An 11,433-nucleotide genomic window follows, 5' to 3' on the forward strand; every position below is an offset into this window, starting at 1 on the left:
AACAGCATTTTTAATTCATTTTATAACACAGTAAAAACTACCTGTAAATGTCAGTGCTTCGGATGACAGACTCATGACATAAATGCAAGAGAGATGCACAGCAGCACGTTTACACGTCGCTGTAGGTGATGAAACCACCTAATAAAATAGGGATGAATCACTTCAGATAAGTACGGTGACACATCATAGACCAAAATCATCTTGTCAGCCATGAATTTCAGAAAAACAGCCTTTTTCCTTTCTTTGGTACAAATAAGACTACAATCACAGAATCACAGAGGGGCTGAGGCTGGACAGGACCTCTGGAATCATCTGGTCCATCCCCCCTGCTCAAGATGGTCTAATGCTTTGACCCCCTGGTCTAATGCTTTGACCAAGTCAACTCTCCTTTTAAACTTCACTGTCTCCTCTTCAAGCTTTCCACATCTAACCTTCTGGATTCACTTTCAAGACCACTATCCCCATGTTACCAATCATGCTTCCTTTAGCATCACAGCTCCCATTGCAGCCTTTACCTCCCAGCAGTAATTTGGGAAAATCTCTGTGTTTTCTACCACACTGTCTGTACCTCTGTAAACACTCCCCAAAATTCTTTATTGTTGCTCTTCAGATCCCACCTTAAAACTTCCATTGCTGTGATGCCTTTCCAAAAACTTAAAAATAGTTAAATGAGTGGTGCTGAAGTCACTTGCTTTACAGCCCCCATCAGTACAGACTGCTGTGTTTGTATTCAGCTGTTGCCTTTTGGTTTATTTGTATATTGTAATCCTGAGGGAGGCATCCTCTTTTTCTGTTGTCCTTATACAGCACATTTGGCATCTTTATGGTAAATAATTTCTGGTGCATGAGTGGGTTTCATCTTTAAAACTTACCTCAAGATTTCTTACAGCAAGGACACAGTCCTTATATTTTGTGGGAAGCCTCATTTAATTATCTTGATGCCAGTTTTAAGCATTTTTTAAAGTGCTGGATTTTGATGTGCCAACACAGCACGGTCTCACTGGGACAATATTTTCACATGACATCACTGTACCCTGATGCGAGATGACAAGCCTGTTACTCTGCGAGCTCCACTTCTTGTTAACATTATTTATTCTCCTTACAACACAGTCAGTAACAAAAGACAGGTATGTTCTGAATTAGCAGTTAGAAGGGCTGCAGCCGGAACGCTGCTGCACAGGCCCAGCAGATCTGACAGCGGGTGGGTTCGGCGGCGCTTGCCAAGCAGTGACACTGGCTGCGTGTCACGGAACGGCTGGCCCTGGCACCTGCACCACAACGGGCTCGGTGCCATCACAGCCCAGGACTTCACACAAGGGCTCTTCTGCCCAGCCTTAAATCCAATCAACGAGGAAGGGAGCTGCCAGCAGGAAGCCATTAAATAAAGTTGCTGCCGGTATATAACCTTTATAGAAAGAGAGCCTTTCTAGAGACCATAAAGCGACTCAATCGAATCTATGCTCTCACAGTTTACCAAAAGTTCCAAATTAATGTATTATTTTGCATGACATGGAAAAACACTCACTCCCCAATTCTTTTCATGTACTTCTGGTTGCTGTTAAGTTATGACATGCTCTAAGAGTTTGCTGTAAGATTAAGTGCTTAAATTTAAATAAGATTAAAGTAACCATCATTAAAAATATGCCTGAAACTGTTGAGTTTTTATCTTTTTTTCTTCAATCACACACATGACAGGAGAGATTACCTAGAAGCTGATATTTGCACTGTGGGTAAATATTCTCATTATACTAAAATATCTACAACATAGAAAATGCAAAATTTCCTTTTAGGAAAGGAAAAAAAAAGTCCTTTTCATTTTGAGACATGGCAGATTGCCTTTTCAGAATGGGCACTGACTTATTTGCCTTGCTAAATTACTACAGAGAAACCCAGAGAATCCATGGCCTACACGTCATCCTGGTACCTCCACAGGACACAGACAGCATTCTGGATGGGGACAGATGCTCTCTTGACAACACTGTCTTAGTGCTGGGATCTAAAAATATATATGTAAAATGTACACTGAGCCTTTTTAAAATTATCATACACCAGGTCAACCCCACATCTGTCTGTGCAGTACATTTACGTACTGCATTTGCCTTGGGTAAAGTACAGCAGAACTGTGTCCATTTCTTTTATAAACATAATTTTAAAGGCCTTATGATTTCATTCTGTTGGATCATGGTGCCTGTTAAGAACAAGCCCATGGTGATTAATCATACTCTGTGGAAAACCAGTTCCTCTCAGCTCTGAAATTATGTAATTGAAAATCAGCACTTTTCCTTATATCAGAACTGATCTCCTCTGGGGTGGCCAGATCAGGTCTATTCATGTTCTGAACTGGGAGTGAATTGCAAGATACTCAGAAATCAGTTATTACTTGCAGAATACAAGTGTCTTCTTGATGCCTGGCCCAGCCGCAGGGGATGAGAAACCTGACAGAGCAGGCAGGAGGGAAGGTGTGCTATCTCATCCCTTCCCTGCTCTCCCAGCACATCGTCAGAAATTGTACACCTTCCTGCATGACAAAAGAAATGTTTTCAGGTTTGGAACACTGCAGCCCATCTGGGTGGAACTCTGTGGCAGATTAATGTTCCTGTGTATTAAAAATGTGATGTCAGGTTCTTCAGGCAAGATACAGTTTGGTCAGAATATTCTACAGGTTCTGAAAGTGAAATCAGAGATGAATGTTTGAGAATGACCAATATTTTAGAAGACATTTTAGATTAAGAACTCTTACTGAAATGCATATGAAATACTAACAACTTTTGCCCTACACCTTAAAAAAGGTCAAAGCTCTGAATGACTTTAACATCAGTCTCAGTATTTTGCCCTCACTTCAGGAGATTAATAATAATTTCATTTCCAGCTCTAGTCCCAGTGCAGTTAATCTTTTATCATACAGCATTGGTATATGTTGTAAAGAAGTTTTCAAAAGGTACATACTAATTCATACAAACCAGGACAATAATATGTCAACATGATTCATAAAGACCAAAGTGAAATACTCATAGAACTACAGAGTCAGTTTGTGTAGGTAACGTGGGAGGAGCATGCCATTGTAGAAACTCATTTCAAAACCTGCCAAATTTTCCATTACTGGGAATACAAGGCTAAATTCTAAGACCTGTCGCCATTTTTTACATAACCTCTCTGCAATGCTCTCAACCTAAACAGAATTTATAGCCTAAAATCTCACTCAGCCAAAACTCTCCAATTAAACACAGCTCTCAAGCACCTGCAATTCCTCTGAGGTTTTCAGTTCTGTTAGATTCAGAGGGACATGGAGGGACACGGGCTCTGGGTGTCAGCAGCAGTGGGGGCTTGTACACTCCTCCTCCCTTCCTCCCTGCCCCTTCCTCCCCCCATTTCTTATTACCTGGAGGGGGGAAAAACCCAAACACAACAAATCCAAAAGCAAAATTGGAAAGCAAAATATAGGTACTTGGAAAGAAACAGATCACAGGAATGACCACAAAGGAACACTAGAAAAGCACTGCTGTATAAGATCCCTTGCAGATGCTACTGGAGATTCATATTGCTGATTTCTGAGCACAGGCCCCTCAGTGTTAATAAAAAACCTAATGAAAATCAATGGCTTTTGACCAGTCTCCCAACAGGAAAGGCCTAAGAAACTCTGCAAAAGTCACTGTCAGATAACCTTGAAGACTAAATTATATACTAGAGTTGGATAATCTGTTTCTATTATATAATTATATCTTTTTCAATTACTTCTATTAGGTTTTAATTTATTTAATAATCCAGAATGCCTAAGAACCAAGCATCTCTCTCCTGTTCAATTTGACCCCAGATTAAATAATGTGTGAACAAAGTAAATTGAAATTACAAGGAAAATTTTTAGACATCAAGGAAATATCCTAAAAGAAAACCTAAATAAGAGCAAGATATACAAATGACTTATACAAAACACATACAAATCAAAACTTCATCACTGGAAATCATCAAAACCAGGGCTGACAACTCTCTGGCAAGGGCACTGTAATAGAAAATGCTGTAGGAAAAGCAAATGGCTTGGAGGAAACCAGAAGCATTTTCCAAGTCTCACCAGCAGTGAATGAACCCATTCAGCCCCTGCACCCCCTGGACTACTCACATCTGTAGAGGGCTGTTCTTCCACACAAGAAATATTGTTCAAAGGGGCCAGTCCTCCCAATATTAACTTCATTATACAGTATAGTCTTTGCAAAACACCCATTAGGGTTTGGAAGTGGCTTTTTATTTCATAGGCATTAAATCATAAACTCATAAAAATAACTCATTCTCCCTTTTCATTAACCCAGATATACTCTGCGGTTTTGGCTAACCACAGAATATCAAAAGCTAAAAGCCTTAACAAAGCTACTGAGGCAGAGGTGATGCTCTATTGGTCAAATACTTTTGAAGGGTAGTCAAAATTCTCAAGAGTTAAAGCCAACAATAGTGGAAATTTTGAACTTTGCGAGCAACCAAGAAGGAACTGAAAGCAAAAAAGTCCATTTCTCCAGCAATTCAGCCACAGCAAAGTAACTCTCAGCCGGCACTTCTGAATCTGGACACATCTCTGGGGAACAGCATGACAGTTGAATTACAATACTCGAGTACTTCCGGAGAAATTTCAATGCTATTCATCCCTCATAATAACACTAACATGTCCAGTGTCATCTGTAAACCACTCTTTCTCTGCATCCAGCATATTTACAAGCTTTAATTTTTTTCCTGAAGCGCTACAGGAAGCATTAAATACACAATTCCTCCCACCACCAAGTAGTTTTTGAAAACTTCTACCCAAAAGTAAAAATGCAGATGGATCCTTTGACCTCCTAGCGTACATTGAACAGGGATGATCTAGTGATTAGAGTCTCTTTGCCTAAAAATCACTGGTAGCCTTAACTGGAAAAACTAGAAGACATGCACCTCTGACACCACTTTGTCTCCTTATTGGCCATTTCATCAGAGAGGCCAATAAACAACCGTGAGAAAAGAAACATCACCTTAGAAGGAAACGGTGCTTATTTGTCCAAGTCATATCCGAGGCACAATGGGTGTAAAAGAATGGGCATAGAGAATGGGAATCAGGATGGATTTACACGATCACGCCCAAGAGACTTCCATTCCGTTGGATTGAGAATTTCGGTCTTCATCCTCATCTATAGAGCAGAAGACACTGTATTTCCATTTGCATAAACCCTTTCTCGATTGATTTCTTGTCATCTTCATAGCTTTAAATGCAAGATCAAATTTTAAGGTAAAAAAGTTGCAGATGTGACAATTCACAATCTTAGTGAGATACAACACTTGTCACCTTACTGCTCAGACACATCTCATTTGTGATTAACAAAACCAGCCTCTGAACTCAGTGTAAGATGAAATCCAATCCAGTCTAATTATCAGAGGAAATGTCATATGCTACAGTCTCAACTAACCTATCTTTCAAAAGATTCTAATCTCAAAAATATGGTTATATATCGCCGCCTACCTCCAAAACTCCGCCACTATGTCTGTGTGCGCAAGCGCTGTGATGATTTTTTCAAGATATGCTGCACCCCCACTATTAGAATCTGGATCAATATGTTACTGCTTCCTTTCTCCTCTATGTAACACTGTGCTTGGCCTCCGAATTTCACGCCTTTGGTGGAAGTGTGGTTCTAAACTTGGAATATTGTGACTACACCATCTGATAATCAGAATCTGTTATAAATTATTAATTATGATCAATAAATCAAGCTTTGCATATCATTGTAAAATGGTTAACTGCATAAGAAGACAATAGAAAAATAGAACAGTTAATTTTCACAAGCCTTATTGAAAGACAACTCGCCCCTTCAAGTCTCTTCCGTTGCTTTTTGGTTGTCTGAGGCAAAGCATAAAATCGAAGAGTGGTGCCAAACAGAGGTCTGGCATTCTGCATGGAAATGGCATTACAGTCCACAAAGTTATGTTGAGCACAGAAGGCAGGAAAGAAATGACATCTCGCAGCAAAGGGAATGGACACTACCACATCTGGGTAAAATTGCCATTAAGAATGTGAAGGAAGAGAAGAATAAGCTGCTCGAGTGTTGCAGGGCAAATGTGCCACCACCAAAGGCAAAAGGCAGTGCTGCTACCAGAGGGGATCAGAGCTTGATGAGTGCCATATTTGACTGACTGGAGAGCCATGACATAGCTGAAAGGAGAAGCTACTTCAAATTCAGTAAAAGCAAAAACCGAAGCACCTTGGTGACAGACATGAAAAAACCCTGTGAGGCAAAACCCCTCAAAGTTCTAAACAATAACTAGCACCCACACAGCATTTCACAACGTCGTATGAGGCAAGTACAAGGGTTCCCAACAATTTTGATTCTTTCCTTCTAAGATATGTCGAGATTTTATGTGACGTACAAATGAACTACAGGCAATATCTGTTTATAGTCATTTCATCCTCAGCTCTGTATCCTAAATGGCTCCTTCTCCTTTTGGCCCTTGTCACCTGGTTCAGCAGAACCGAGTGCCATTGTTCTGCTCCCAGCTGAACCGCAGCTGAGCAGCTCTCCAATTAGCTGGAGAAATGGTAGTACTTCAATAGCAGAGCTTCGCATAGCAACCAGCCAGCCTAAATAAATAAATAATGAAGCATGGTGTTCTAACAGATAATATAAATACACTTCCAGCAAATTGCTTGGGTCCAAAGGTCAGTCAACTTGTTTGCTCTGCCTCCAAGAATTTGTAAATCTCAACACAATGTTTAAACACAAGCATATACAAACATCAAAGTTCAATGCTGACATATTTTACACCTCTGAGTTGTGTGCCAGAATAGCTCTGTACCACACAGAGAAAACTGTGGTGTGTGTGTAAGGAACTGACAAAACACTACCCCAAACTAAATGCAAATTTTTCTTTAAATATCCTCTCATTCTGTATGTCTTCTTTATTCTCCATTCATCCTCTCTCACACGGAGAAGTATTTATGCAGCTGTCTAATTTCACAATTCCTCCCTTTCATTACCCATTAAAGGGAGAGATGGAACTTTAAATCTCAAGCCTCGTTTCAGGGTGTGTGTGGGTTTTGTATTCCTGATTGATTCACACATAGGGAGACACCTATACTTACAAAAACACAAAGTCTCAAGGTAAACCACCAGTTCCCGAGCTAGAGAATGGACACACCACCCACACGGGCATTTCTGGGCTGCTGTGCAGACAGACCAGTCTCTTAGCCTCTCCCCCTTTCCCTCTTTCCTAAAGGAAACGTGCAAACAGTCTCACAGCTCCTACTCATGTGGTGCTTTTCTTCCTTGCTGGGGTCTCATTCATCTTACCTTGGAGCAGCTCTGGGCTGGCAAAAAGCAAAATACAGGGGATTGCAGAAAGCACAAGAAATCAGTTTCCAAATGGAAAACCACTGGGGTGAAAGTGAACCCTTCTCCCCACTTTCCTGAGAAAATGCATTATTTGGACGGAGAGCCAGAACCTTCCTGCACACACCGTTTGCCCCTCTCTGAGCCAAGCCCCTCTGCGCTGGGGTGACAGGCACGGCAGTGACAGCCTGGCTGTCCCCAAGGGGAGCCAGAGATGGGTCAGCCTGGAGGGCTGGCGCCAGCAGCCGCTGCCCCCTCTCTCTGCTCGCACACGGTCCCGGCAGCCAGGAAGCAGCCTCGTAAACAGAAACGCCAGTGAGCACTAGCTTCACACATGGCAGTCACACAGCTCTCCTCTCCCCGCCACAGGAAACCCAGGCTGGAGCCAAAACCTCTCCTTTGTCCCCAGAGGAGAACTCACGAAGGGGGCCCCTTTCTCACCTTTACATTTTCTTAGGTGAGATGGGGAGACGGGATGCAGCGAAGGAGGAGCTGGCAACTTTGAAAATGTAAGTCAACGCAATGGCTCAGCACGCCAGAGCTTTGCAAAACGAGTGCCCCTTCTCCCCTCTCACCTTCCCAAAGTGATCCCATCAATCCCTCCTAGAGGTGAGGGAAAAGGCTTTTGGGTCTCTGGGTCAGAGGACTCCCCAGGGGAGCAGCAGGTGGGAGCTTCCTCCCCCCGTCCCCTCCGTGTGGGAGCTTCCTCCCCCCGTCCCCCCCGTGCTGGTGCTCACCTTTCTGGCTCCTCGTTTAGCAAACTCCCTGGCCAGATGGCGGCCGATGCCTCTGCCCCCTCCGGTGATGAGCACGTTCTCCCTGGACAGGTCTCGGAGCTTGGGCGGCAGCACCATGCACACAGCAGCCTTCACCACCAAATAAACCATCTGCACGGGGAAAAGCAGCAAAGCGCCCAGCCATTTCCAAATCATCCTCTTCTTCCAGGCAAGTCAGGAAGGCAAAATTCTCTTCCAACCCTTCACAAAGCCAAGTTAACAGGGAAAGAAAACCAATACCCTTCATGCACCCCCAGACGGGTGACAAGTCTTCAACCCCCTTCCAAAACTTAGGGGGCAAGAGATTCTTGGACTGGAAAAATCCTTCTCTCCCCCTTAAAAAAAAAAAAATGGGGCAGGAGTAAAGTAGTGCAGAAGATCAAGTCACTCCCCTGTTTCTTGATCGGTGTCCTCTGGGATTGTCACATGCAGGTAAAATGGTTTCCTTGCTCTTTAACTGGAAGACAGTTTTTTTAAATTAAAAGAGAGAGAGAAAAAAGTAAAATTAAAAGTAACCATATATCCCTCTGCTTCAAAGATCAACATAAAAATCCAGTATCCAAATAGAAGGTTTTTATACTTGGAAAAATAAAATAAAGCAGCCTATGTCTCCAAATTTCAGCCTGCAGTGCCTTCCAGGCAGCTCATTTCTATTCTTAGACTCAGGAAATTGCTTAAATAAGACAGAATTGCCAGGACCTTCTTTTTAAGAAAGACTCTATTCAGGGCAAGGTTGTTGTTTTTGTTTTAATATCTATAAATATCTATAGACGTTCTGTCCTGAGCCGGTTGCAAAGGTTGAGCTGATAACCGCCTCTCTCTGCCCCCTCTCCTGGGTTTCTCACTTGGAGGAGCTGTGATCACAGAGCAGGAATTACGCCGTACACTATTTCAGCTCTGGCTCTTACTCATTTCTCCCTATTGCTCTCTCTGCCTATCACAGCCGCGGCGCTGGGGAGTTTTTATACCCCATTAAGCCTGATTGACAGTTAAAGTGTTGGGGAGATTTCACTACTGTTCCTGTGAGTGGCTGGTTCGGGCTCTCCCCTCCCCCGGAGCCCTCCGGCAGCCACCGCACAGAAACTCGCCCTCGCAGGCAGGGCTGGGGCTGCGGGGCGGCGAGTCGGGGCTCGCCGGGAGCCTCGCTGGGCTGGCAGCCGGGGCCCCGCCGCCCCCACACCGTGCCCGGGGCACACTGTCACCGAGCCCGCCGGCCCCTGCCACCCCACACCGTGCCCGGGGTGTCACCGAGCGGCCGGAGCCCGGGGAAACGCGGTTCCAGGAAGAGCCGGGGTGAGGGCTGAGTTAAGGGAGCCAGCCCTGCCTCAGGGCGCTCGGGCAGAGGATCTGCTCGCCCGAGATAAGACGGGAAAAGGTCTCTCGGCCCCAAGGTCAGGGCTGAGTCCAGCCCGGGCTGATCATCACCTCAGTCCATTGCCGTTGGACCAGGGGGTTTATGGACACTGTGACAGCCCATGGATTTTCCGAGCCTATGTTGCTGACACCGGGGGTTTAAGTGCGGGGCAAAAAAAGGCAGCTCTGACCGAAGCAGGGAGACTCACTTTCTCACAACAAAGGGTGTTTTCTCTCCTTTTCCAAGACATTTTTTGCCCAGTTATGAGGGCAGAGTTGCAACACAAGAAGGTCTCCATAGCGCTTTAAACTATGCTGTAACAGGAGAAAGGGCAAAATGTATTGCAACCAGGTCCCCCGATGTGGTGGTTTGCAGGGTTAAATATTAGGCAGGTAAACGATGTTTTCAGTTATTCCTATTAAGCATTGCTGAGGAGGATCAAACTGCACATTTGAACTCAGCTGCTGGTGCACGGTTTGTAATTGCGGCCCCGATCAGGAATAACCCAACTTTGAGGGTTGTTTTGAGGATGGCAAAAGGTGCTCAAGGGTGCAGCCTCCCATTGCTGTCCTCTCAGCTCTGCTGGGAAGAACTTCAGGCTTATGGCTGTATATATCATTAAGAATGTACCCAAATTAATCCAATCCCATTCGGGTCTGAATCCGTATCCACTATCCTGGGAAGCCATCTAGTGGTAAAGACTAGAATTGCTGAAAAGTGACAGATTTGAAAGCACTCTTCAAACTTCTCTCGACGTCCATAGTTACTAAAGTACCACCTCAATGAAGTGTATGGGCTTAAGCACCTACGCACAGGTAGCCGAGAAGTGAGTCAGGAAGCTGAATCTCTTAGAAAATAAATTCAATTTTATGCTTCAGAATCAAACAGGTATTTTTGAAAACAGACATTGTTCTAACTGGCCATAAGGTAACAGCACTCGGGGTTATTTGTTTGCAAAAAGAAGAGCAACCGAGTTTTTAGCGCCACCCGCATTTAAAACTTATATCATACATAAATACATACATACATAAATATCATACCAAATATGAACAACATCTAAATCTTTGAATTTCAGCTCTGTTAAAAGCTCCACAAAAGTTTTCAGAAAAAAAAAATAATTCAGAGAAACTTGCAGAGTTCTTACCTTTAAATGCAGGTTAGCTCATATGAAATAAGTGATACGCTCTCACTGTCAGGAGAGACGTTTTTGGAGAGAAGATGAAGCAATCTAACTGGAAAGTCTAAGTCTGTGCATAGTCAGAATAAGGTGGTATTTCTTAGCTTAGCTGCATCTGAAATAACCACAGCTCAAAGAATTTCCATTGCTGCTCGGCAGCGTTTAGCACCTCTGTGTGTTTTTACAGTAATACCTTTGGAAACGGAGCTGGGGGAGGCACCTGGCATTACAATTTTCCTCTCGGTCCAACAGCTCTGAAGGGGAGAGAGAAATTACACAGAGAGCCCAGTGTCTGGTTTAAACAAGAATGACTCAGTGTCTGGACTGGTAACAAATATAACAACTTTCTGGTATGGAAATAAGGAGCAATGTTAAAAATAAAGGGATATGAAATTCATCAAAGTAAATTTGACTTTTTTGATTCCCAAGTTCAGTTTCTTTATGTATAATTCACCACGGACACACTTAAAATAGAAAAGCCAGCAATATTACACAGTCAGCCTGTTCAGATTAAGATAAAAATTAATAATTTCAAACATTTGCTGGCCCCTTGAAGCCAGTGGGAATGAAATAATCTTGTGAATATTGATTTAATGTATCTGAATAACATAATCAGTTTGAATAATATTCTACAATGTATTGGAAGTGGGGTTTTTCATTAATTTTGATTTAGTTTTATTGATCTGTGTGCAAAGTTGCTACTAAATTTGAAGTGGGTGTAAGAGGACAGTTCTAGATATTGAAAATTTTCCTATGAACTATTTTACTTCTTTACCTCTTTACTTTAGA

At 43.1% G+C, this 11,433-nt stretch overlaps 1 protein-coding gene across 3 annotated transcripts in view; it reads right to left on the bottom strand.

Moving 5' to 3' along the window:
* DHRS3 (dehydrogenase/reductase (SDR family) member 3) overlaps positions 1–11,433 on the bottom strand; it is a 124,951-nt gene that overhangs the window by 20,600 nt on the left and 92,918 nt on the right. For 2 of the 3 annotated variants that reach the window (XM_014941412.1, XM_014941413.1), the window contains exon 5: positions 8,075–8,570. In XM_014941412.1, the coding sequence (XP_014796898.1) occupies positions 8,075–8,269 (195 nt within the window). In that variant the 5' untranslated portion in view covers positions 8,270–8,570. Of the gene's footprint in view, positions 1–8,074; positions 9,304–11,433 lie in introns of those variants that run through there. The other variant, XR_001411946.1, reaches the window with a different exon arrangement.

Source organism: Calidris pugnax, unplaced genomic scaffold, assembly GCF_001431845.1.
Source record: "Calidris pugnax isolate Ruff unplaced genomic scaffold, ASM143184v1 scaffold82, whole genome shotgun sequence".
NCBI classification, from domain to species: Eukaryota; Metazoa; Chordata; class Aves; order Charadriiformes; family Scolopacidae; genus Calidris; species Calidris pugnax.